The following is a 24,141-nucleotide window of genomic DNA, read 5'->3' as shown; positions in this document are numbered from 1 at the left end:
GAGAAAACTAGTCTTTATGGCTGTCTTAAACTCAAGAGAGAGCTTTAAGCTGAAGAATCTCCTCCGGCAGGCCATTCCACAGTCTGGGGGTGGCATTAGAAAAGGTCCTCTGGGTAACAGTTGCTAGCCTAGTTGTGGCTGACTGGAGTAAACCCTTCCCAGAGGACCTGAGTGTGCGGTGCAGATTGTACAGGGGAAGGTGATCTCTCAGGTAGCCTGGACCCAAACCATGTAGGGCTTTAAAGGTTATAACCAACACTTTATACTTCTCCCGGAAACTAATTGGCACCCAGTGAAGTTATTTTAAAGTTGGTGTAATATGGTCACCCCTAGGTGTACCGGTGACCAACCTGGCTGCCATATTTTGAACTAGTTGAAGTTTCCGGACTAGGCACAAAGGTAGCCCTATGTAGAGCACATTGCAGAAGTTGAGTGTACTGCTTGTACGCCTCTTTAGCTGTCATGGCTTCCACCAAAGAATCCTGAGAATTGTAGTTTAGTTCTAATTTAATTCTAGCAACTCTCTTTTTGGAGAGTGATTATTAAACCAGTTTAAGACTGTAGTGTGGATATGTCTTGAGAGTGTGGAATCTTTTCCCTATTGCTGTATAAGTTGCTGAGATGATGAAGTCTCCAAACTATTAAAGACAATTCTGATCTACTATGTCCTTTCTTCTCCTATTTCCTGTGATGCATGAGCTGAGCTGACAAATATGGTGGAACAGTACTAATTCAGATTAACGACTGCTCAGGACCTCTGCAAATTATTGAATTCTGTGAATTAGTGAACAAGCCCAATGTAAAAGCAAAGTACATTTCATGATACATTATTGCTGCTCGCTTATTTTGGCATTTGCAAGATAGTTCTATGATACTTCATAACACTGTGCGGTCTGTTGTGCATGATTAATGAAGCTGTATGACCTCACTCATCTAATAAATCATAAAAATGAATCTGCCTTTTTGGTATAGCTGAATTCATTTTTAAATGTACACATTCAACCTTGAGCTATTTTGCTATTACATCTTTACTACAATTTAAATCTTCACCACTTTTTGGTGGTGTTGATTTCTAAGTTCACTATGCAGGTGAGGGTCTGATGAGGTATAAATAAATGCTTATATACACTTTAATGGATCTATGTTTGTAGACATCTTTTGAAACGTAGCAAACATATGTTAGGGTCTGGTTGATTTGGACTTCTGTATATAACAAAAATAAAAGCGCTTAACAGAAAGACGCCAGGAATGATATTGAAGACAATGTAGACAAGACATAGGGAGGAGTATGTGTGGAGGTTTTGTAGTTTGCTGTGCAATTTCAGAAATCTACAACATATTTCAAGCAGCCTGATTAGTGCAAATATTAAATGAATATACAACCAGGCGACTTCCAACTCTCCCAGTCCACCTTGGAGAGTTTATATCCATTCCCTGCATTCACTAAGCTAGCCATGATGCATCAGCAGAACCAGCAATCTGGACCCAGCATCTTAGACGGCATTTAGGAGCACATCTACTGCGTGTGTATATTAAAAACTTCTTCAGAGTGCTGGTTATTGGTTTGGGCCCAAGATACCTAAAGGACTATCTCCTCCTGACTGCTTTTTAAGATATGCCTAAGCTCTTATCTGTTATTCAGTGGTGGAGGTGGTGGGATGGACGCAATTGGTTGGCTTGTGGGAGAATCCAGGTCTTCTTTGTGACTGTGCACAAATTTTGGAACTGCCTTCCCTGGGGAGTTTGGTTACCCCCCTCCCTTTTCACCTTCCATCATCTGGTCAAGATTATATTTGGCTTAACCGGTTGAGTAGTTTTAATAAGCAGATCCTTTTTTAAAAAATGTTTTTATTCAATCCTTAGGTAATGAAAAGCAACATAAACCTAAGCAGTGAAGATTTGAGACTGTCTTCAGCATGGTTCAAGGACTAACATGAATGATACCCATGCATGTCACACACTAGGTTCTCATGTGTTACTGTTAATTGCAGCCCCCAAAAGAAACCCGCTACAATCATGCTTGCCCTGACAAGCCCTTGGGACAGCTGTGCGTCCCTATTAACTGTAACAGGGTCACTCAGCTAGGTTTATTTGCCTCCAACCATCTGATTTTGCCCAACTGGCATACCAGCAATACATTCAAGTACAAGAGGAACAGTAAACACATTCGTTTGTGTAATGGTTACTGCTGTGAACTTCTGTTGTGAACTTCCACTCAGTCTCAGTACTGGATTGCACTTTAACAAAACAGAAAAGTGTGATTGAATATAGGAACCCCCTTCTCCTTAATTATAACTGCCTTAGCAACCTCAACCTGACCTTAGCTCTAGGCACGTTGAGGATGCCACTTTGCCATTAACTCATTGTAAAAGGATGTATGAGAACCACAACAGATAAACTCCACTGTCTCATGTTATGACATAGAGATAGCAGACCTTCCTAATACAAAAGGTTTAAGTTGCAGTATAAGATGACACTTGTCAATTATTAATAAAAACTATCAGACATCTTCCTTTTCTATTCCAGTACTTCACTAGACATAGTTTCTTCTCTTGTTTCCATTAAATTCAGCTAGGTTTTAGGTATTTGCTTGTATCAGTGTTATTTTTTTAAAAAAACTGATTACCCTACGTTTCCCTAAGATTCGGGACAGGTAAAAGTATTTACTAACTTTCTAACTAAAGAGCAAAAGCAAAAACCATCTAAACCTTTGCCACTTAATGCCTACAACTCATTTGCTAAAAGCAATGGAATAGCTATGTGTATTTTATACATGTCTACCCTATTCACACAAAAAGTTGGGGAGGGGTAAATTTATTATTTATATAAAAAGGAGCATGTGGGAGAAGGGAGTAAAATCCACCTCTCCTGTCATATTTTACTGCACTCTGCAATTTTCTCTTTGCCCAGCTCACTCCTGGTATTGGATGCACGCTGGGGGGAAACTCCTTAAAACAGTAGAGTACAGCAAGATAAGGGAGGGGTGCATAGGTTATGCTCCCTGACATCACAGAGGGCCCATTCAGAAGACATCTTAAACCATGGCTTTAACCATGATGAATAAGGCTTTTTGCTTTATTCACCGTAGTTAAAGCCATAGTTTAAGGTGTCTTCTGAATGGGGCCAGACTCTTTTTCATATAAAGAACAGACAGACCCCACCACTTTCTATACAAATGGGGCAGACACACACATGACTGCTTTGTCATATCTACTTTAGTTCTCAGAGTTCTAGGGCAGACATTAGGCAAAAATATTGAAATGGTACTCTCCCCCCTGCCCTACTTCAAAGGATCCCAGGAGCCACTGGAGTGTTGATGCTTCCTCGTGTATCCTGATGGGCCCTTCAAGAGCTGATGGGGCCAACTCCCAAGCCCTATTGTATCATATTCTTTCATAATTTGCTGGAAAACCCAGACTCCTCTCTGAAATGCTATCCCTTCACTCTTTTTACAAATGAACTTAAAGTGTACACCCAAGTAACATTTATGCCCAGAAAACAATGAAAAGTGCCATTTTCTTTCCTTTTTGTTACAGATTTATAGGACAACTTTAAGCCAAACTCAAAAGATGCAGCAGTTTGCCTTATATAGGAGGTTAGTGAGATAAGATGAACTTCCTTTGACAGAAAGCTCAAAATGCACTGAAATATTGATGTCCCAGCTTATTTACATAGTTACTTAAAAACAAAACCAGCTGTTTGATATTTGGATGCATGAATTTCAGTTGGTGACTTGGGATGTACCTGAAATGACACTGATTCAATTCTGGGACATCTGGTGAGATGAAGTCAGAGCCAAGTTTTATAAAAATAAATAAATCCTTTCCTAAATAGCAAGTGACAGAACATTATTTTGTTTATGGAAACATTTTCTGAAAACTTTAAATTTACTTTTCAAGTCCCTCCCCCCCCCCGCCTCAACAAATGTTAACTATATATTACTATTGCAAGCGGGGACGGGGACGGGCAATAGCTGACAACAACTAGTACTGATCAGCAGTGGAGTTAAGCATAGAGAAAAAGAGAGATTTTTGCAAAATTTACGATCCAGCAAAACAGACAGATGTTTTATTTAAATTTATTACAACTTATTTCCAGGCCATCTTTATGGATGGAACCCTCTTTGCTTTCTAACATATGAAGCAATCGAAGTAGCAGTAGCCTAGGGTGACCATGTGAAAAGGAGAATAGGGCTCCTGTATCTTTAACAGTTGAACAGAAAAGGGAATTTCAGCAGGTGTCATTTGTATGCATGCAGCACCTGGTGAAATTCCCTCTTCATTGCAACAGTTAAAGCTGCAGGAGCCTTGCCCTCTTTTGTACCTGGTCATGAGGGCAGGACTCCTGCAGCTTTAACTGTTATGATCATGGAATCATAGAATAGTAGAGTTGGAAGAGAAGGCAATCAAGTCCAACCCTATGCTTAATGCAGGAATCCACTTTAAAGCATCCCTGACAGATGGCTGTCCAGCTGCATCTTGAATTCCTCTAGTGTGGGAGAGCTCCCTAGGTAATTGATTTCATTGTTGTACTGCTGTAATGGTCAGGAAGTTTTTCCTGATGTCCAGCTGGAATCTGGCTTCCTGTAATCTGAGCCCATTATTCCGTGTCCTGCACTCTGGGATGATGGAGAAGAGATCCTGTCTCTCCTCTGTGCGACAACCTTTGAAGTACTTGAAGAGTACCCTCAATCTTCGCTTATCCAGGCTAAACATGCCCAGTTCTTTCAGTCTCCCCTCATAGGGCTTTGTTTCCAGATCCCTCATCATCCTGGGAATTTCACCAGGTGGATGCTGCATGCATACAAATGACACCTGCTGAAATTCCCTTTTCTATAAAAGATACAGGAGCCCTGTCCTCCTTTTCATATGGCCACCCTAAGATAGTCCCAATTTTTGATGCAACAGTGGCTACTGATAACTCTGGACTGAAAATTCTCCAGGGAGAACATTTGGACAAATTGGGCTGGATACACCTGTATCTTTGGCCTCTGGTTCTACAGACTGACTAGTGATACACACACACACACACACACACACACACACACACACACACTTACACTTAAATGGGCTATGTACCAAGTATGCATGCCAAAGAGAGATTCCTTTTTGTTTGTTAAAAAAGACACCACAACTTGTCTTTATAACATTCCTATAGATGTGATTAGAAATAATAAGTAACCACAACCAATACTCCTAAAATATGCTTTTTGATGCAATTTAATGTTAAATCTTGCTGAGAACTCTCCTCATGAAGTCTCTCTGTCCCTGCAATCTTAAATCCTTTCCTAACACTCTGCCCTTTCCTAAATAAGCCTCTTTGTATGTCACTATGATTGAGTTGCCTCAATATCTCCTGCTCATCCATACATATTATACTCATTTCCTAAATACTGTTTTCTTGCCTGATTTTCTGCATGAGGTTTTGATTACAGGACTTCCCAAGTAATCAGATTTTGATTTCTTCCTTACAGGAAGGATCTTGTTAAACAGATTTAGATTTTATTTTTTTATTTATTTATTTAGAGTATTTTTATCCCGCACCTCAGCCAAAAGGCTCTCGGAGCGGCTTACAATGTATCAATAAAGAAGACAGTCCCTACCCTCAGGCTTACATTCTAAAAAAAAAGACGTGACACACAAGGAAAAGTGGATGGGGAGGGAAGAGGGAGAAAATAAAAAGAAATTAAGGAGACTGTTTAGGCTGGTGGGAAGGCCCTGCTCCGTCCTCTCATCTCCCAATGGAGGGGCAAACCAACAGCTCCTTCTTCCCCACAAGGTGAAGATGTTAGCCCTGTTGGGGGGGGGGTCCAACTGAAGCAGGCTCCGATGGTGCCTGCCTGCTCCAGTCTCCCTCGCATCTTCTTCCCCACAGGGTGGGGGGAAGATGTCCTCACATCCTAGGGATACCCATGATACCGCTTATCACCCCAGAGAAACTACATCTCCTACAGCAAAACAAGTAAGAACTCGAGCAGGTCGCCTGGTACAGAAGCCACACCATATACAAGACTATGTTTAACTTTTTTGGGGGGTAAATGGGAGTTGTAATGTATTGTTGGTTAAAATAAAAAAAGGAAAGATGTATCAATAGGTAGAACTAAGTGAGACACACAGGAAGTTAGATGGAAGAGGAAGTCAGGGACACAGACTTTGATTGAAGGAATACTCGCCAAATCAGGAGGTGACACAGCAGTCAGTGACTCAGCACTCTCACGAGTCAGTCAGGGCTGGAGAGAAGTTAGAAGCTATGTTTGTTTGAGGCAATAAAAGTTTTATTTTTATATAATACTGCATTCCTCATTTGCAACAAACCTATCTTTGAAACATGGTTTTTAAAGAAAACACCTGGATCACAGACGTGAAGGTTCAATGATATTTCCTTTTTAACTTTTTGCATACTACAGCTCTCCAAGAACAGCAGCTCAGTTTTCCTATTTTACAGAAACTAACAATGTGGATCATGGCTTCTCAGGCTGTATATTATCGCTTTACTATATCCATCTTCTCCAGTTTTTATATCATGATGTAAGCTGACCTCATAACAGCATCATGCCCTATATTTATAGTTCAGTAACACTGTTCTGACAGTTCACAAGGACCACTGAATTTATGGAGGCAATAGCAAGTCAGGTATTATACAGACTGCCTGTGCAACTCAGATATAAAAATAAGGACTATAAAGTAAGGTGGTGGAACATAGTTTTTGTATTTTTACTATACTTCCCCCTCATCATGGTTTTTGAAGGTAACTATAAAATATATACCTCCAAAACCCTTATCCTGTACAATCCTAATAATGTTTACTTGGAAGTAAGTCATATTGAGCTCAATGAAGCTTACATCTGATTGGGACTCCACTCACTATGGAGTATTTTGGAATTTATTTTATTTATTCCATTGGCTACATCAGGAATCCAAGAGCTTTAATCAACATTCTCCAGGCTTAACTAGATTAGACTGCTTGTTGGAAAATAAACATAAAAGATTGTTGCAAGCTTGTGGGGTGTTAGACCAGATGACCTCTAGGATCCCTTCCAACTTGGTCATTCTAAGATTGAAAACTTATCAAACCTTCCTTCTGAGTAAGACTGATTACTTGTTACTGGCTGAGAGTAATGCCTCAAGAGATTGCTAGGTTCAAGCAATACTGGAGCACAGTCCCATAACATAAATTCGCCACTTAGAAAGAAACACCAACAACAGAGTATTTAAACATATTTTTAAAGCTAAACGTTTCAGCTTCCGCCCTCATCAGTATCTGTGCTATTAAATTAGTGTGTATATTAGAGGTGTGCAGCGATCCCCTGATATGACTCAGATTCCAATTTGGCACATCAGAAAATCCACCTCTGCTCAAACGAATTTGGAGTTGGTCCACTTTAACGCAGTACCAAACCTGAGTCAAAGTTCAGAAAACCGAGGCTTTGTGCTCCTGGTGACTATCATGGGAAATTAAAAATGCATGCAGATACACACGCTGTAACTCCCTCCCTCTTTGATCAGAATTAGATGATAGTTGCAGGCACAGTAGCCTCTTAAGAGGGGATTATATCTGCCCAATCTCAGAAAAAATAGGTGTAGGGTTTTTTTTGTGCTACGTGCCTTTATATTTTGATTTTCTTTTAAAGGGAACTGACAATAACTTTTGTATTTAGTGGCAGAACTTCAGGATTAGTTGCCCCATCTGCTGAATTGCAGAATGGTATCTACAAGACTTTTTGTGCAAAAGCAGCCTTGACATTTTGAGGGTCTCCAAAAGAGAACATACTTATCTCCTTATATCATTGTGGACAATTGTTCTGAAATTACAGACAGCCTAGAGGTATCCCTAAGTCAGAAACCATCAAATTTTCAGAAGGATGGGTGAAACAGTTTGCACAGAAGGGGAGTTCTCCAATTTGGGTTGGGTGGGAGAGGCCTTAGCTAGATGGGGCTTTATCACGGGGCGCACAGGGGAGATCCCTCCCTTGCCCCAGGATCTTGTCCTACACTTTGGGCCCAGTTTTTCCACGGTGTTGGGCTGAGCCCGAGACTGCGGAACATGTGGCCATTGCTATGGGTTGACCTGGCTCCGCGCAATTCCTCGCGAGGAGCCAGGAGCCACTGTACCCATCAGGGGTAGGGTGGGGGAGCGGGGAAATTTTTTTTTTTTTAAAAAAAACTTACCTTTTGGCACTCCTGTTGCTTTAAAAAAAGAAAAAAAAAGGTGGGCGCGACACCTCTCCTCCTGAGGTTGTCGCGCCTCAGGTGTAAACACAGGAGGGATCTCTCGATAATCACATCGTGGGATCTTCCCTCCTCTGTTGTGGAATAAAAGGTAGGTCTAGCTAAGGCAGGAGTGATTTTCTTCCCTTCCCCTTTACCCATTTCACAGTTTTTTTGGGTAAATTTACCAACTTCTCTGTCTTACCACTCTCACTGTTTGAGAATTCCCCAAGGAGTGCTCTGGATGGAATAAAAAAGAGAAAGAAAAACTAGGACAGGGGAGGGAAGAAGAACAGAAAAAGAATGGTGATTGGAAATGGAGAGGTGGGAGGGCAGGGGGAGAGAAATACAGAAGCCAAGTGGCTCCTTTCAGAGAAGGAGTACTTCAGAGGAATTTAGGAAGGTTTGTGAGGGTTGCACATACTTAAATTAACTTTATGAGGTGAGGTGGCTGAGGGCCTTTTCTTGCTTCTTTAAACTTGAAAACCCATTTAAAACTCCCAGCGTTTCCTGGATCATGACATCACATCACTCTAACTCTCCTTTCAGTATAATCTGCTGCCTGCAGCTATATGGGAGAAATTAAAGCGGAGAGAGAGAGAAAGAATTTGGTGGAGGCTGATTAAATCCTTTGCTGCGCTGAAGCTACTGAACTTGTGCAGAAGCCAAAGGTTCCAATTTGGGACAGTAAAATCACACGCTGTGCGAAATACCAGTGTTTCACAGGGAGCTCTTCCCCATCTCTCTTCAAAGTTTCATTGCAAACCAGTTCCCAGCAGTGGGCATATAAAAGTAGGGAGCTAAATAATGGTAATAATAATGAGCAGACTGTTGAAGGAAAGGTGGCAGTCTCCCTTCTAGTTTAAAAGGGTGGCGTCTTCATGATACACTCCCTATTGTGAGTGAGCCCTACGGCAGTAAGTCCTAAGGTCTTCTAGTAACTGCAAGACTATTGAGCTCAGAGAGAAGAAGCAAGCTTGTATTAAGGGAGATGATGGCATTGAAACAGCTCTAAAGATCTGGGGCACATGCCCATGTCTCTCTCTCTCTATAACAACACCCATGGTACTTGAAGCAGTAGATTTCTGTTACTTAACGATCATTTGAAGAATACATCCATGGTGGGTCCCTATGTCTAGCTAGACATCTAGAACACTCACCATTTGAAGTGCTGTAAACTAGATTTCTAATATTAAATGTGCCTGTGGGGCCATTTACGGATCGCCTTCACTATTGCTCTGCATTGATGACAAGCTTTGATTGGGACTGCTGGCATAATAGTTAATTTTCAATATGTTAAGACCATACCATAGCCCTTCTTCCAACATATGCTCAATTTAGACTGGGAGATGAACAAATAACAACAGCAACCCACCTTAACCAAGCCAGAGAAGTATTACTTAGCGAAGGCATGTAAAAAATTCCTATGCTCTGAGCTGTTCACTGCCACTAACATCGCATTGCCTGGCCCAGCCATTTTTCAAGGTTAGGAATAGGTGATGGACAAGGAGTCCAACCCCCTGCTCAATGTAGGAATCCCTAAAGCATCCCTGACAGATGGTTGTCCAGCTGCCTCTTGAAGGACTCTAGTGTGGGAGACTCCTCTCTGTGGACATCCCCCCACCAAACTCATGGACGACAGCAGGCAGGGATGCGGTTAATGGCCACAGCCCTACTCTCCCCTCCATTCCAATTTTTAATCACTTGGAGTTAATGCTCAAATAGGGCTTATGTTTTGGAGAAACACCTCCCCCCCCCAATGCAATTGCTTAAACTGTAAAAGTCAGCAGTTTTCAAGGGTGTTGAATGAAGGGATGGAATCAATCCTAGGTCTTATCAGTGAGATAAAAGTCAGTTTTAGATAGGATCTTGTAAGTAAATGTTGAGGAATGAGTGATCTCATCTAAAAGATAAAAGTGATGGAATGTATATTGGAAAGTCATTAGTAGCCATGTAAACAAAAGATATTTAAAAATAGTCTTTTGTTAAACAAAAGACTATTTGTTTAAAATAGTTCTTTGTTTAAAAAGCAGCAAAATTACTTCCATCCCAAACCTGACTGCGGCCAGTAGCAACAGAAGGCATGGTTGACATTGTTAGGTTCAAGTTACTAATAGGAACACATATATTCATTTGTAGTCTAATATTGAATACCTTTCCCTCACAAGTCTGGCACCACAAATTCCGTTTTTTAAAAAAGGAGCCATATGACCGAATATAGTTATTCAATGTTTGGAAAAAAGAGAATCTAAAAATACAGGAAAGATAGGGAGGAGACCAGGAGCATTTTTTTTAACATTTATTTTTGCAAATTAAACTTCAGTTGGTTGAATTCCTAACATCTGCAATTGAAATCTAATATCTACTTTGTCTAGAATGAAATTTCTATGGAAAAAAATGTCTCTGTTTTGCTTTTTCTCTCGCATTAACTACATCTAGATGAGCAAACAAAGAGTATACGAGGTACTTCAAAATATCTTTACTATAATATCTGAAAACCTCCTGTGTTGGATATGGTCCTGTCTACAACTGGGTGCACTGAGAACAATAAGGGTTGGACCACCATATTGGGGGAAATAACCCACCCTGGCTTATTTCCTACATCACCTGTGCTGATCACATGCCAGAGAAATTTGCCTAATTACCCTCGCCGGCCGTGCGAACCTGTCCAGCATGTCTTTTTGGATTGGGTAGCAATCCTCAACTAAACCATGGGCTGTTGTTGAGTTGCTTCTCACTCCCAACAAGCCATACTGCCTGGGTTTGCACAGCATGACAAGCCATTGTAAATTGGATGTCTACAGGAGTTCGTCATGGCAGCGCCTGTGGATAAATGAGGCTGTGGTGGGCTGTCATGTTATGCAAATGAGCCTAGTGTTTTGAACGTTCTTAAATGCACTCACCTTTTCTGAGAATGCAATCCTACATACTGTATGTCTACTCAAAAGTAAGGCCCATTAATGGAACTTAATCTGAGCTTAGTGAATAGGGTTGCAGCCTTCGTCTGGTGTGTTTTACTCTCTCCAGTGTATTCTGCTGTGGCAGGCAGTCTTTGTCCTCTTGTTCTATTTGATCAGGACAACTCTGTGTTAAATGTTGGAAGGAAGCCATGTAATTCCTGTCAGCTGTTCATTGCTGGGTGACCAATATGGCCTGAAGTACCCCTTGCGGTGTGTCTTGCAGTAATTGGATGTGCTGAAACATACACACCCACTTCCTTGATCGAAGCTGCAGTCACGCCTTTGGAGTTGGGAAGTTTTATCGCAATGCATAAACAAGGGGTGGGCGAATCTGTATTTCCGGCCTGTGCCACATTCACATGTTTTTACCTATCATCCCATTTCTGCATTAATCTGTGATTTTTTTAAAAAGAAAGAAATACATTGCCAAAATCCATATTTAAACATATATTTTATCTCAAAATAGTAGATGCACATTTCAATGTGTTTAAACTGCCGAGAATTGCACAGCAACGTACTGAGAAGTGAGAAATTTGCTGTATAGCGATGTTTTTATCTGCACATTAGTCTCAATCTGTGAGATGTAGAGGTCAGGTCATTTCATATAGGAATTTGGAAAGATCAAATCGCTCCTAGCTTAAACTAATCTTTGTTCGTGTAAATTAAGCTCATTGCGTTGCGTTTTGTTTTGAGTGGATATACTGTTCTGCTTTTCCCCACTGACATGTTTGGAAATTGTCAACATGGCTCATCAATCGTCTTTTTCTTTAGGCCAGTGGTTTTCAACTGTGTTCTAAGGAACCCTGGGGTTTCTTGGAAGCTTATTAGCCTTCCTTAATGAGAAGATCAGTAACTGTCGACAAGCTATCCTGAGTGCTAGCTTGCTCTCCATTCTCAATCTTCCCCTATAATGTACAGCTGCAGGAGAGGTTTGGGTATGCTTTTAGATATACTCTCAGTTCACACAGAGGCCCAGTCTTGGCCAGAGCTCTGCATGAAAAATTGTGCCCCTTGAACAGGCTCCAGAATCTTCATCAATGTGCTGTGGTTGCTGATGTGAAAATATTAAAGATAGACAAACTCCGCTCAGATTGGCTCAAAAATGAGCAGAGCTATTTACCCCCAATAAATATTTATCCCCATTTGTGTCCTGCTGAACCAAACTGCGCAGGTCTTCAAAGTAGTAGCCAACAAAGCAACGGAATCAGTGGAATTTTGGCTCCCAATCCTCATGGTGGACCGCAGATGGGTGAATCTGTCAGATCTGCTGTCTCCTACATTCAATATTTTAAAATCTCAAGCTCTTTCTCTCCCGAATATAAATTTTACTAAATTCTTATCCAAAGGGAGAAAATTCTCACCCATCTGCACCAGCAAAATCTAATAGGTACAGCTGTTTCCCACATGGAGATGACCACAATGTATCCTATAGCTACTAAAGATGAGGAGCCTGTCAGAAAAGAAGAGGTGGCAACCCTGGCACTAACATTTCTGAATGCACAGGGAATCAGACTCAGACTATTAAGAATGAAGCACTCAAAGCCCTGGGCCTGGAGGAACAAATCTGCCATTTTCATTTTCTCCTACATTCAGTTTTTTTGCTTGGATATGGAAAGCTTTACTTGAATATGGAGAACTTCATGAACTTTGGTATATTCTTATCAAATCTGAATTTAAATAAATTTCTCAGCCAATCCTCTTAGCCCTGTGGGGGGTGTTGTTGGTTCCCACCACAGTTCTTCCTGGGGCCAGCTCTTCAAAACAGTCTTCTAGCATAGCCACAGAAACAGTTCTCCGTGGCTTTGCCCCTTGGAAAACTGGCGCATGGGGAAAAAGCCTTCCCTCACAATGAGAGAGCAGTTGAGTTGAACACCCCTGTGGGGGTGGGCTTCCCTTCCTAGCTCTTGTTTTAGGCAAACTGGCTAAACAAAGACTGTTCCCTCAAACTTCTCAATACATGAATTGCATGACAGCCCTTTAAATCATTCTTACAGTGCTCTCCAATATGGTAAGATTCTTTTCCAAAGCTTTAACTGGGGGTTGGATACATTCCTGGAGAAGGCTACCAATAGCTACTAGTCCTGATGATGGTGTTACCTCCAGTATCAGAGGTAGTAAGCCTATACATGCCAGTTGCTGGGAAACATGGGCGTGAGGGTGCTGTTGCACCCGTATCCTGCTTGTGGGTTCATGGTCGACAGTTGGTTGGCCACTGTGTGAACAGAGTGCTGGATTAGATGGACCTTTGGTCTGATCCAGCAGGGCTCTCATGTTCTTATGTTTTCCTAGGAATCACTGTACAATTCCAAGTAAACTGCAAACACCAGTTGAGCCATACACCTGCATTCCCTCCCCTCCCTACCCCACGTTTTTCTCTCACATTCAAACACGCACCATGCATGTTAGCAGTTGCCAAACCTTGTGTGTGGGGGGAGGACTGTGGGTGGACATCTCTTTCAGAGACAGAACAGCTGAAAATAAGATTTAAGAGCCTAGCAAGGAAAAGTCACATTGATCGGTTCTTTTAGAACATTCTGAGCACATCCTTGTTGCCTGGGCTGTAAACAGCAGCTTACCGTGGGTTGGAATGGGAAAGAGGGTTCATTTCTTTCTGATAGTGACACCCTTGATTGACAGGCTGTGGAAGACATAAGAAGCAGGAATGAGGAAATTACATTGCCAACATCTTTTAACTATGGCTAAATCTACAGTATTATTAACTATTTAGCATAATCATGGTATGTGGTCCTTACAGAACCACGCTAATCAAGAGACAACTTCCTGCCCAGTCCCCCACAAAGAGAGGGGAGGAATGAAGAGGCATAGGTAACAAAGGAAGCATCTGTGAGGTGTAACCATACGTTCACATAGTCAGGAAAGTAGTACAACATTTTGTATGCATGATAGAAAAAGCATGTCAGGCTGTCGTGATGGACGGGGCAAGGGTCCAAACATATTCACGTTTGGAAAGAATTATCAGTAGTAATCATTTACATATTCTGTCTGTCTCTCTCTTTCTCTCTCTCTCTCTCTTACACACACACACACACACACTTTGCAAATAACATCATGGTCTAAGCACATTCACATTTTGAAAAAGAAACACTAGTAGTAATCATGTACATTCTCTCTCTCTCTCTCTCTTTCCTCATGCCCTTGCCCCTTGCAAATTCCAGTATTTTCAGCATACAGGCGACATGCATTGAAAATGCTAACGTATAACTGATTTTTATTTTAATATTTAAATTTTTATTTTAAATATTCATAATTTCAGAAAAATACTCGGCGCCTGATTTAGAAACTCAGCATTTTAAATAAATATTTATTTAAAACGCTGAGTTTCTAAATCAGGCGCCGAGCATTTTTCTGAAATTATGAATATTTAATATCTATCTATCTATCTATCTATCTATATATATATATATCTCCACGATTTAAAAGTCACTTTAAAGAAATTATTATACCTGACAGCTAAGGAGAGTAATATGCAGTTCACAATGCTATTATATTCCTTTCGGACTGACAGTTTGGAGCAGATGCTAAACAATTTGTATTTCAACAATTTCTCCTGACAGCCTAGTTATTACATTTCAGTTCTTGGTAAACTATCACTGGCTATAAAGTACATTTTTTAGTATATCACTTTTATCGTTGCATGAGAGCATCTGTTCATGCATTTGTCTTGCATCTTGGCTTTAGGATTCTGTAGCTTTGACGATCAAGAAAGAACCCCCTGTCCAAACTCCTGGATTAAAACTACCAATAGAAAGACACTTGATAATCAAGTTGCATATTATAGGGCTGAGGTCAAAAGTAAAAGGGAAGAATCCCACAGTAATTGTGGAAATAAACCTGAGTATTTATTATTCAAGAATGTACAAAGCACAGAAGCTAAAAATCACAGGAAAGATAAACGACAGCCAAAAGCAGCCTTCTGGTGGTGCTGTTGCCATAGATTAGGCCTACGGACAAAGAGGTTATGTAAAATTAGCCAATATCTAGAACAAAAGGCCTTGCTTTCTGGTGAGAAGCTGCCTATAATCTATATGGAAAAAATTAGCAGAGATTTGATGAGCAAGGAAGATTGGGGGGAAATATGATTAATTGGAATGAGACAAGATTTTATCATTTCTCACAACAAAAGAATGCACAAAATACCATTTTCTTCAGGTTCATCAAGGCCGGGAAAACTTTAAAAATAACTCATTTCGTTTTTAAATGTAAGTATCAGAACAGCACCACTGCAGTATACAAAAGGAGAAAAGATACTGGGGCACTGCAATTTTGCTTCACTAGCATAAAAATATGTTTTTTTATGAAGGGCCTAATTTTCATCAGCCCTAGAGCTGTGGGTGGTAAAACGCTTATGAAAGTCACTGCCAAAGCAAGTGAAGATTTGCCTTATCTAATAGCAAATTCAAGATCTCAGAACAGAATGGAAGAAATGGTCATGCATTCATTTAAAGAGCAAATATACTTTATATCTTAATGTGGGGAGAGAAGCCTTTACATGCAGAAGAGGACTCTGAATTTGTCCCCCCAGACCGAGAAGAGTCCCTGGGACCAGATGCCCCTGCTTCTGGATTCCTGTTCCGAAGCCACCACCACACCCCAGTTGTGTTATCCATGCTATCAGTTAAAGGCTTCAAAAGCAAGCATGACCCCTTTAAAGGAGAAGGCCTTATACTGTTTGTGGGAGGAGATAGCAGCCTCTATGAAACCCAAATCTTATTTAAGGTGCGCAGGCCCACTCAGAGCTCTGTGTAGTGTAATCTGCTCCTTGATTTCTCTAACTATCTCACCATGGCTTTGTGTGACCTGCTTCTGGATTCTCCCCTGTCACAACCATCCTGGAACTCAACCCTTGCTGTACCTGACCTGGCCTATTGGAGCTGAACCCTTGTTTGTTGACCCCATCCATGAGAATGGTACAGCATCAATCCAGACAGAAGGACCTGGGCGTGGGGGTGGAGTCACTGTGGTCCATAAGAATACTAACTTGCTCACCAGGAAACCCCTCCAGACAGATTGGGGATGTTGTTAGTATATTGCCCATCCTGCTGCTCAACTGCCTTCGTGACTGAACTGGCCAAGGTGGTCTCAAGCATGCTGTTGGAGACCCCCAGAACGATGGTCCTAGGAGACTTCAACATTCATGCCAAGGTGGCCTTGACTGGGTCCATTTAGGACTTCAAGCCTTCCATGATGATAATCATGGGGCTATCTCAATTCATCATTGGCCCAATACGTAAGGGAGGGCGTACTCTTGATTTAGTCTTTGCCTCTGGATGTGAGGGGTGGTGGTCCATATATTGGGAGGGGGGTGAAATTGCCCCATTATCATGGACTGAATACTACCTGGTGAAGTTTGAGATTACAGCATCAGTCTCCCCCTGATGGGGTGAGGGACCCCTTAAGATGGTCCGCCCCTGGCATCATACGGAATCTGATGGATTCCTGAATGAAGTGGGGGAAATTCCAGTAGCCAGAGCCAGCGATCCTGTTGAGGCTCTAGTTGCACTATGGAATGGTGAAAAATAATGGGCTGTTGACATGATAGCTCCTGAACACCATTTCCAGAGCAGTGGAGCCCAAGGTGCTCCCTGGTTCTCTGGTGAGCTCCGGGCAATGAAATGTGTTGGGAGATGGTTATAGCATAGGTGACGTAAGACTTGTTGTGAGGCTAACTGGATACATGTGAGAGTGCATAATCACACCTACAGTGTGGTGATGAGGGCCGCATAGAAGGCCTACTTTGCTGACTCCAGTGAATCCTTAAGTAGCCCTCCAGCAGATTTTTTTCAGATGGTTCAGATGTTTTCCCCTCTATCTTTTTCTGCCGTCCTTTGACTAACCCAGTATCAAGCTTTCATGGTTCCTCTCTTTCTAACTGACCACAGCCTATGCTCCCATGTACAACAGCATAAACAGGATCCTTGAATGTCTGAATTGGCAACAGAAGTGGCAGAGAGGGGAAAACACTACTCTACCCTATTTGCTCCTCTCTGCCCACGCCCCAGCTATTTCTGTCCGTCGTCTCTCTGAGGGTTGTTTTCACTCTTCCTGCTCCTGCATACTAGAGACAATGACTTTTCTGAAGTTTATTTATTTATACGGGAAAAGCAGGAACATGAAGTTCTAGTTTTACTGAGGGCCTTTCCCTTAGTTTCAGCCATCTTCAACTTCTGATTGAATGCATAAAACAAATCAGAGGCTGAAGTGAGTTATGCAAGCAAGCCTAGAGCCACTTATCTGGTGATGAAACAGAAAAGGGTCAAGAACCCCTCACTGTCCAGAGGCTCTTCCCCCCTCCCTATTTTCTTTCAGTCAGATTAATCTCTTGTCCATTATTATTATTATTATTTATTTATATAGCACCATCAATGTACATGTACATGTACATGTAAAACAGTAAATAGCAAGACTCTGCCGCATAGGCTTACAATCTAATAAAATCATAGTAAAACAATAAGGAGGGGAAGAGAATGCGAACAGGCACAGGGTAGGGTAAGCAGGCACAGGGTAGGGTAATGTAAATAAATCAAACATGTTAATGAATTTGAGGCTTGGCTCCTACCCTAAGTCTGCTCACCAGCTCTGCAAATATAATTGGGGGAACTCTGAGTCAGCGGCTCTACATCCTGAAAAACTGGCAGAACAGGCATTTATGCTGGCTACTTTTGGAAAAGAATAATGGAGTCAAGCAGGCTCCTTGGTCCTGGAGGAAGGCTTTTTCACTAGACAAACAGCTGAAGCATGGTGGGAGGAACAACTTAAGGAAACTTGCCTTTCAGCTGTGCTTTCTCCAGTGGCCTTGTGAACAAGCAAAGAATTTCAATTGCCAGTGTGGTCAACTTGACATTGCATAAAACTTACACTCTCTTTCTAAACTGAAACAAATTTCAGTTTCAAAAGCTCACTTTAGAGATTGTAGGCCAACCAGAGTCAGCTCCCACTTAATGGTTACTTGGGTTTTAAATGGTTCATTTGTTCGAAAGAGTGTTTGAAAGGAATTTTGCTTTCAAGTTAAAAACTCTGGAAAAATCCCCAAACCCTAATGAAAACAATATTTCCTTACAGGTCCAGATGTCCATACGGGGAGATGGCCACAGATGTTACACTTTAAATTAACTGATAGTTTATATCTTAATACGTAAAAATGAGAGAGAGGGAGAGAGGCGGGGAGGGGGGATAGATAGACATGAGTTGAAAGTATACATGTTTACTTAATACCAGAATACATGTAATGTTGGGTGTTTTGTTATAAAATCATATAAAACTGAACTTTACATACGTAAATAATCACAGAGGGATAATTGAGATTGGGAAGCAAATATATTCTATTTGAAAGGGATTAGGGGTTGAGCTGCCCTTAGAAGGAGTGGCTTTTCTTAATTTGCTCTAATTTGCATGGAGGCTCAGATGTGCACCCATTTTACATACTGTTAAATTTCTGTGTATGTGAATGAGAAAGAGAGAGAGGTAGGAATCTGAAAGATGTGTGGGGAGTTAAAAAGCCATCTTGCAAGAAAATGCAGGTTGCTTACCTGTAACTGTAGTTCTTCGAGTGGTCATCTATGCGTTCACACATATGGGCTTTGCGCCTGTGCAGAGACCAGACCGGAACCTACTATAGCTGAGTGGAACGTTTTTGGCGGGAACCCCTCCCCCACGCTACCGTGCATGTCCACGGGGTTCCCGCCCTTACCTCAGTTTACAGGAGTCCGACATTGTGCCCCCATAAACATGAGTGTAAATAAAATAAAGTATATTCCACAATATAACAGTGTCATTTATAAGTCTCACACCACCAAGTGGGGATGGTGGGTGGGTTGTGTGAATGCATAGATGACCACTCGAAGAACTACAGTTACAGGTAAGCAACCTGCATTTCTTCTTCGTGGTCTCTATGCATCACACATATGGGCGAGTAGCAAGCTGACATACCTCTGGAGGTGGGTTGGTGCATCATCTGAAGATCTCCGAGAGCACTGTCCTCCCAAATGAGCAGTCCTGCCTCGCACGGGTGTCCAAACTGTAGTGCTTGACAAACGTGGACGGAGTGGACCACGTTGCGGCTCTACAGACTTCTGCCAAGGGAACACCTCTGGTGAAAGCCACTGATGTTGAGACAGCTCTGGCAGAATGAGCTGTCACAGGTTTCACTAACTCTAATTTAGAAATAGAGTAGGCCAATTCAATAGTCTCCACTATCCAGCGTGACAAGCGCTGGCAAGACACAGGAAGTCCCTTAGAAGGCTCACCATAACAAATAAACAATTGTTTTGTCTTTCTAAAATTGTCCGTCCTGTCTTTGTAAAAAGCAAGAGCCCTTCTTACATCGAGAGTATGCAAGGAAGACTCAAGAGGTGTAGTTGGGTTAGGAAAGAAAGCAGGCAAAGTAATGTACTGGGACAGATGAAAAGTTGACACTACCTTAGGTAGGAAGGCTGGGTCTGTGCGTAGCACAACCTTGTCCTTATGAAAGATAGTGTACGGGACATCTATCCTAAGAGCTTTAAGCTCACTTGCACGTCTTGCCGATGTGATGGCTACTAAAAAGACAGTCTTTAAAGTAAGCAGCCTAAGGTCTGTCGAAGCCATGGGCTCGAAGGGCTTGCGTGTCAATGCTTGCAGCACAACTGACAGGCTCCATGGCGGCACGATAGTCTTCACAGTCGGTATCGTGTTCTTCAGACCTTTCAGAAATTTCTTGGTTGTTGGATGGGTAAAAGGTGTAAAACCATCCACACCCCGATGAAAAGATGTAATCGCAGCAAGGTGAACCCTGATGGATGCGAGCTTAAGTCCCTGCTGGAAAAGTGTCAATAAATAATTGAGGATGAAGGATAAGTGGCAAGATTCTGGTATTTTGTCCTTTTCCGATGCAAAATTCTGAAATCTTTGCCACTTTGCTGCATAAGCTTTCCTTGTGGAAGGCTTTAGAGCTGCCAATATAATGTGGTCCACAGTCAAAACTCTGGTTCCAGCAGAGGAGTGGTTGCTATCCTCCATGCAGTCATCTTGAGGGTGGACAGATCTGCGTGTCGAACCCTGCCCTGGTGTCGAGACAGTAGCTTCGGCATCGACGGAAGCCTGATGTAATCCCCTCTCGATAACTGAAGGGCATGAGGGAACCACGTCTGTCGAGGCCACCACGGTGTGATCAGGATGCAATTGGAGTTGTCCATCTGGATCTTGGCTAACACCTTCGTCAATAGCGGAAAAGGTGGAAAAATGTATAGGAGATTTCCTCTCCAAGTCCTGGTGAAAGCGTCTCCTAACGAGTGCTTTCCTCTTCCTGCCCTGCTGCAAAACCTGGTACAGACTGTGTTGTCTTCGGTAGTGAAGACATCGACAGCAGGGCGGCCCCAGTACCGAAAAAGGCTTTCTCGCACTTTGACATCGAGCTCCCACTTGTGGTCGACATGGAAGGATCTGCTGAGAGAGTCCGCAATGATGTTCTCCTTGCCTGCTACATGGATCGCAGTCAGGTAAGTCCTTCTCTTTATGCACCAGTTCCATATCCTGAGTGCAGAACGGTTCAGAGGGTGTGACCTCGTCCCACCCTGCCTGTTGATGTATGCCACTACGGTAGTATTGTCCGTCGCGATCAAGACATTCTTGCCCTCGATCATCTGTGCAAATGCTTTTATTGCATTTTCCACTGCCAGGAGTTCGAGGTGATTGATATGATGTTCTCTCTGGGATAACGGCCAACGACCTTGTGCAGTAAGGGAGTTGCAATGAGTTCCCCATCCTTCTAGAGATGCATCCGTTGTGATCGTTACCGAGGGCACCTGTTGTTGGAATGGAACGCCTTCGAGAAGAGTCGACATCGAGAACCACCATTTCAGCGATGCCCTCACTTGCTTCGGTATCGAAAGGTAAGTTCGTCGAGCATTGTGCCTGAGATCGAAAGTCCTCAAGAACCAAGCTTGCAATATCCTCATTCTGAGTCTTGCAAATCTGATGACCGCCGTAGTAGCTGCCATCAGACCTAGTAGTCTCTGTACTGTCCATGCTGAAATTTTTCGGCAGCTTTCGGTATCGACGGCTAACTGCTGTAAGGTGTTCGCTCTGGTCGATGGTAAGTATGCCCTCCCGTCTCGAGAGGATAGGGTTACCCCTATGAAGTCCAATCTCTGCTGTGGAGTCAAAATGGACTTTTCTTGGTCGACCCACAGGCCCAACGAGTCCAACAGGTTGAGGGTGGTCAGTATGTCTGACTGAAGCGCCCCGCTGCTGTCCGCTACGAGGAGCCAATCGTCCAGGTATGGATAAACGTAAATGCCTTTCTGCCTTAGGTGGGCGCATACCACCGCCATGACCTTCGTGAAGACTCTCGGTGCCGTGGCCAACCCGAATGGAAGAACGGTGAACTGGTACTGGGATGTACCGATCGAAAACCGAAGGTAAGCTTGATGCGACTTCCTGATGGAGATATGGAAGTACGCATCCTTCAGATCCACCACTGCGAACCAAACTCCTTTCTGTAGAAGCTGCAAAATTGAAGTAACCGTTGTCATACGGAACTTCCTCGGGGTGATGAACTTGTTCAGTTGTCTTAAGTCCATGATCGGTCGAAGACCTCCATCTTTCTTCGGGACCGTGAAGTAACGGGAGAAAAATCCCTGGTTGATTTCCTCTGCGGGTACGGGAGAAATGGCTCCCTTCGACAGCAAGGTCTGTACCTCGAGCAGCAGAGGAGGGGATGGAGTCGTTACTTTCACGCCGGAAAAAGGAGGAAGGGCATCGAGCTCGATGGCATAGCCCGAATTGATGATAGTGAGCACCCAGGAGTCTGTTGTTATTGACTCCCATTGATGGTAATGGGGTGCTAGGCGGTTCGCAAAAGGGAGTGGATCTGGGGCCGAAGAGTCAAACACGCTGCTTCTTGCTGAAGTCAGGTTGCCTCTTGTCCAGCTGGAATCGGCTTTGGTAAGGCCTCTTCCTCTGCAGCTGTTGTTGCTGCTGCCGAGGTTGAGGCTGATATTGTGGTCGATGCTGTTGCTGCATCGGAGGCCTTGTCCATCTTTTCTGTCTATATTGAGTCTGAGGAGGAGGAGCAGTAAACCCCATCTTTTTGGCTGTTGTTCTCGCCTTGTAGATAGAGTCCAGCGTCTCGTCGGTCTTTGTGTTAAATAGACCTTCGCCATCGAATGGCATACTCTCTATCCTCCACTTTGTTTCCTGAGTAAGATTGGCTGATCTGAGCCAAGCGTGCCTCCTCAAAGAAATGGCCCCCATCATGGATTTCGAATGACAATCCACCTGGTGTCGAGCGGTAGACAATTGCTGCCTTGCTATGGCTGTCGCTTCATTCTGAAAGACTCTTGCGAGCTCCTTCTTATCCTCCGGAAGATGTTCGCATAGGGAACCTATCTTTTCCCAAAGGAAAATCTGGTATCTCGCCATAGTTGCCTCGTACGCCGACGCTCTGATGCCCAAGGATGAGGACGAATAAACTCTTCTGCCAGTTTGATCTAATTTCCTCCCCTCCCTATCGACAGGTGCAGAATGAGTCTTCTGTGACTGTCCCTGTGCTGATTCCACTACAATGGAATTCGGCTTAGGATGCTGAAGCAAAAATTGTGCATCCTCTTCCTTAACTCTATAGAGTGTTTCCAACCTCTTTGATGTTGCCTGTGTAACTGCAGGGGTTTTCCACGACAGTTGAGCCGTTTGTTTCAAGGCTTGAGGAATGGGAATCGCCAAACGTTGGTTCGTTGTCGACTGAAACACATCATAGATTGGGTCGACTACCGATTCATCTGTTTCCTGTATGTCGAGTCCCAATGCTCTGGCCATCCTAAGCATATGGTCCGAAAAACGTACCATATCGTCCGAAGGCGAAGAAGGATCTGCATCTTCAATCGCATCGTCCGGTGAAGGAGCAGCTGGGACCACTGAATGTTCAGATTCAGAGTCAGAGGGATAGTTATCATCTGGTGATGATAACGTCACCACTTGCAGGCCATGTTGTTCTTCTTGCGGCAGCACAGTAGCAGATGCAGCAGATGGTATTGTCTGCTGTACACGGTGTCGAGGCGTCGATACCATCGACATTAGTTGAACAGGAGGAGAAGGCAGAGGCAACTGGCAGACTCTTGTTGTTGGCGGAGGGTGTGCATAATAACCTTCCTGCGGGTAATATCCTTGATCACCTTGAAAAAATTGTTGTGGACGGTATCTTTCCCAGTCATAACTGCCGTATCTAGGCTGGGAATCAGAGTACTGCGATGCTCTGTCCCAATCATTTCTTGAGGTCCGTCTTGGAGAAGGCTGTACAAATTCTTGCGGCCTCATAGGTTGCCGAGCGGAGGTTACCGACAAGGAATCTCGAATTTCACCCTCAGATAAACTTGGAGGGCATGTCGGTACCGTGGCCATCGGTACCGACATCGATCTCGATACCGAAGGAGATCTCGGTATCGAAGTGGTAGGCGCAGCAGGAGGAGTGGACTGACTCCTGGCCGATTCCCGCGGTCGAGGTGACGCAATGGTGGATTTCTCCGCGTCTCTCTTTTTCTTCTTCTTCTTTTTCTTCTCCAGTTCAGAAGAAGGTATCAGAGTTCTGGCTTTCTTAGAAACCTTTTTAGCCATCGAACTCGATAAAGACCGACCAGGCGTGAGGGGTATCTCAGCCCTATTTGCTCTGGCCTGCACTTCAGTGCTGTGGTCTGGCGGTTTTTCTGTAACAGTCTTTGTAATTGCCGTTTTACGGGCAACAGACTTATGAACCGCCGCTCTTTCCATCGTAGGGGCCTCCGTGGCCTTAAGAGCCTTCTCCCAGAGTATCGAACGGAGTCGGTCTGCTCGGTTTTTTCTGGTCTGTTTGGTAAAGGACATACAGTGGTGGCAAGTCTCTACCACATGTCCTTCTCCCAAACAAATAATGCACAAGGAATGCCCGTCAGACGGAGGGAGCTTCGCTCCACACTTGACGCACTTTCTAAATGGTGCTTTGATTG

At 43.1% G+C, this 24,141-nt stretch overlaps 1 protein-coding gene across 1 annotated transcript in view; it reads right to left on the bottom strand.

Annotated features, from left to right (window-relative positions):
- CFAP20DC (CFAP20 domain containing) overlaps positions 1-24,141 on the bottom strand; it is a 184,364-nt gene that overhangs the window by 36,855 nt on the left and 123,368 nt on the right. The window contains exon 13 of the mRNA XM_063122092.1: positions 13,744-13,805. Within this exon, the coding sequence (XP_062978162.1) occupies positions 13,744-13,805 (62 nt within the window). The remainder of the gene's footprint in view (positions 1-13,743; positions 13,806-24,141) is intronic.

This window comes from Elgaria multicarinata, chromosome 3 (assembly GCF_023053635.1).
Source record: "Elgaria multicarinata webbii isolate HBS135686 ecotype San Diego chromosome 3, rElgMul1.1.pri, whole genome shotgun sequence".
Classification (NCBI taxonomy): domain Eukaryota; kingdom Metazoa; phylum Chordata; class Lepidosauria; order Squamata; family Anguidae; genus Elgaria; species Elgaria multicarinata.
This window is presented reverse-complemented; position numbering and strand designations above follow the sequence as displayed.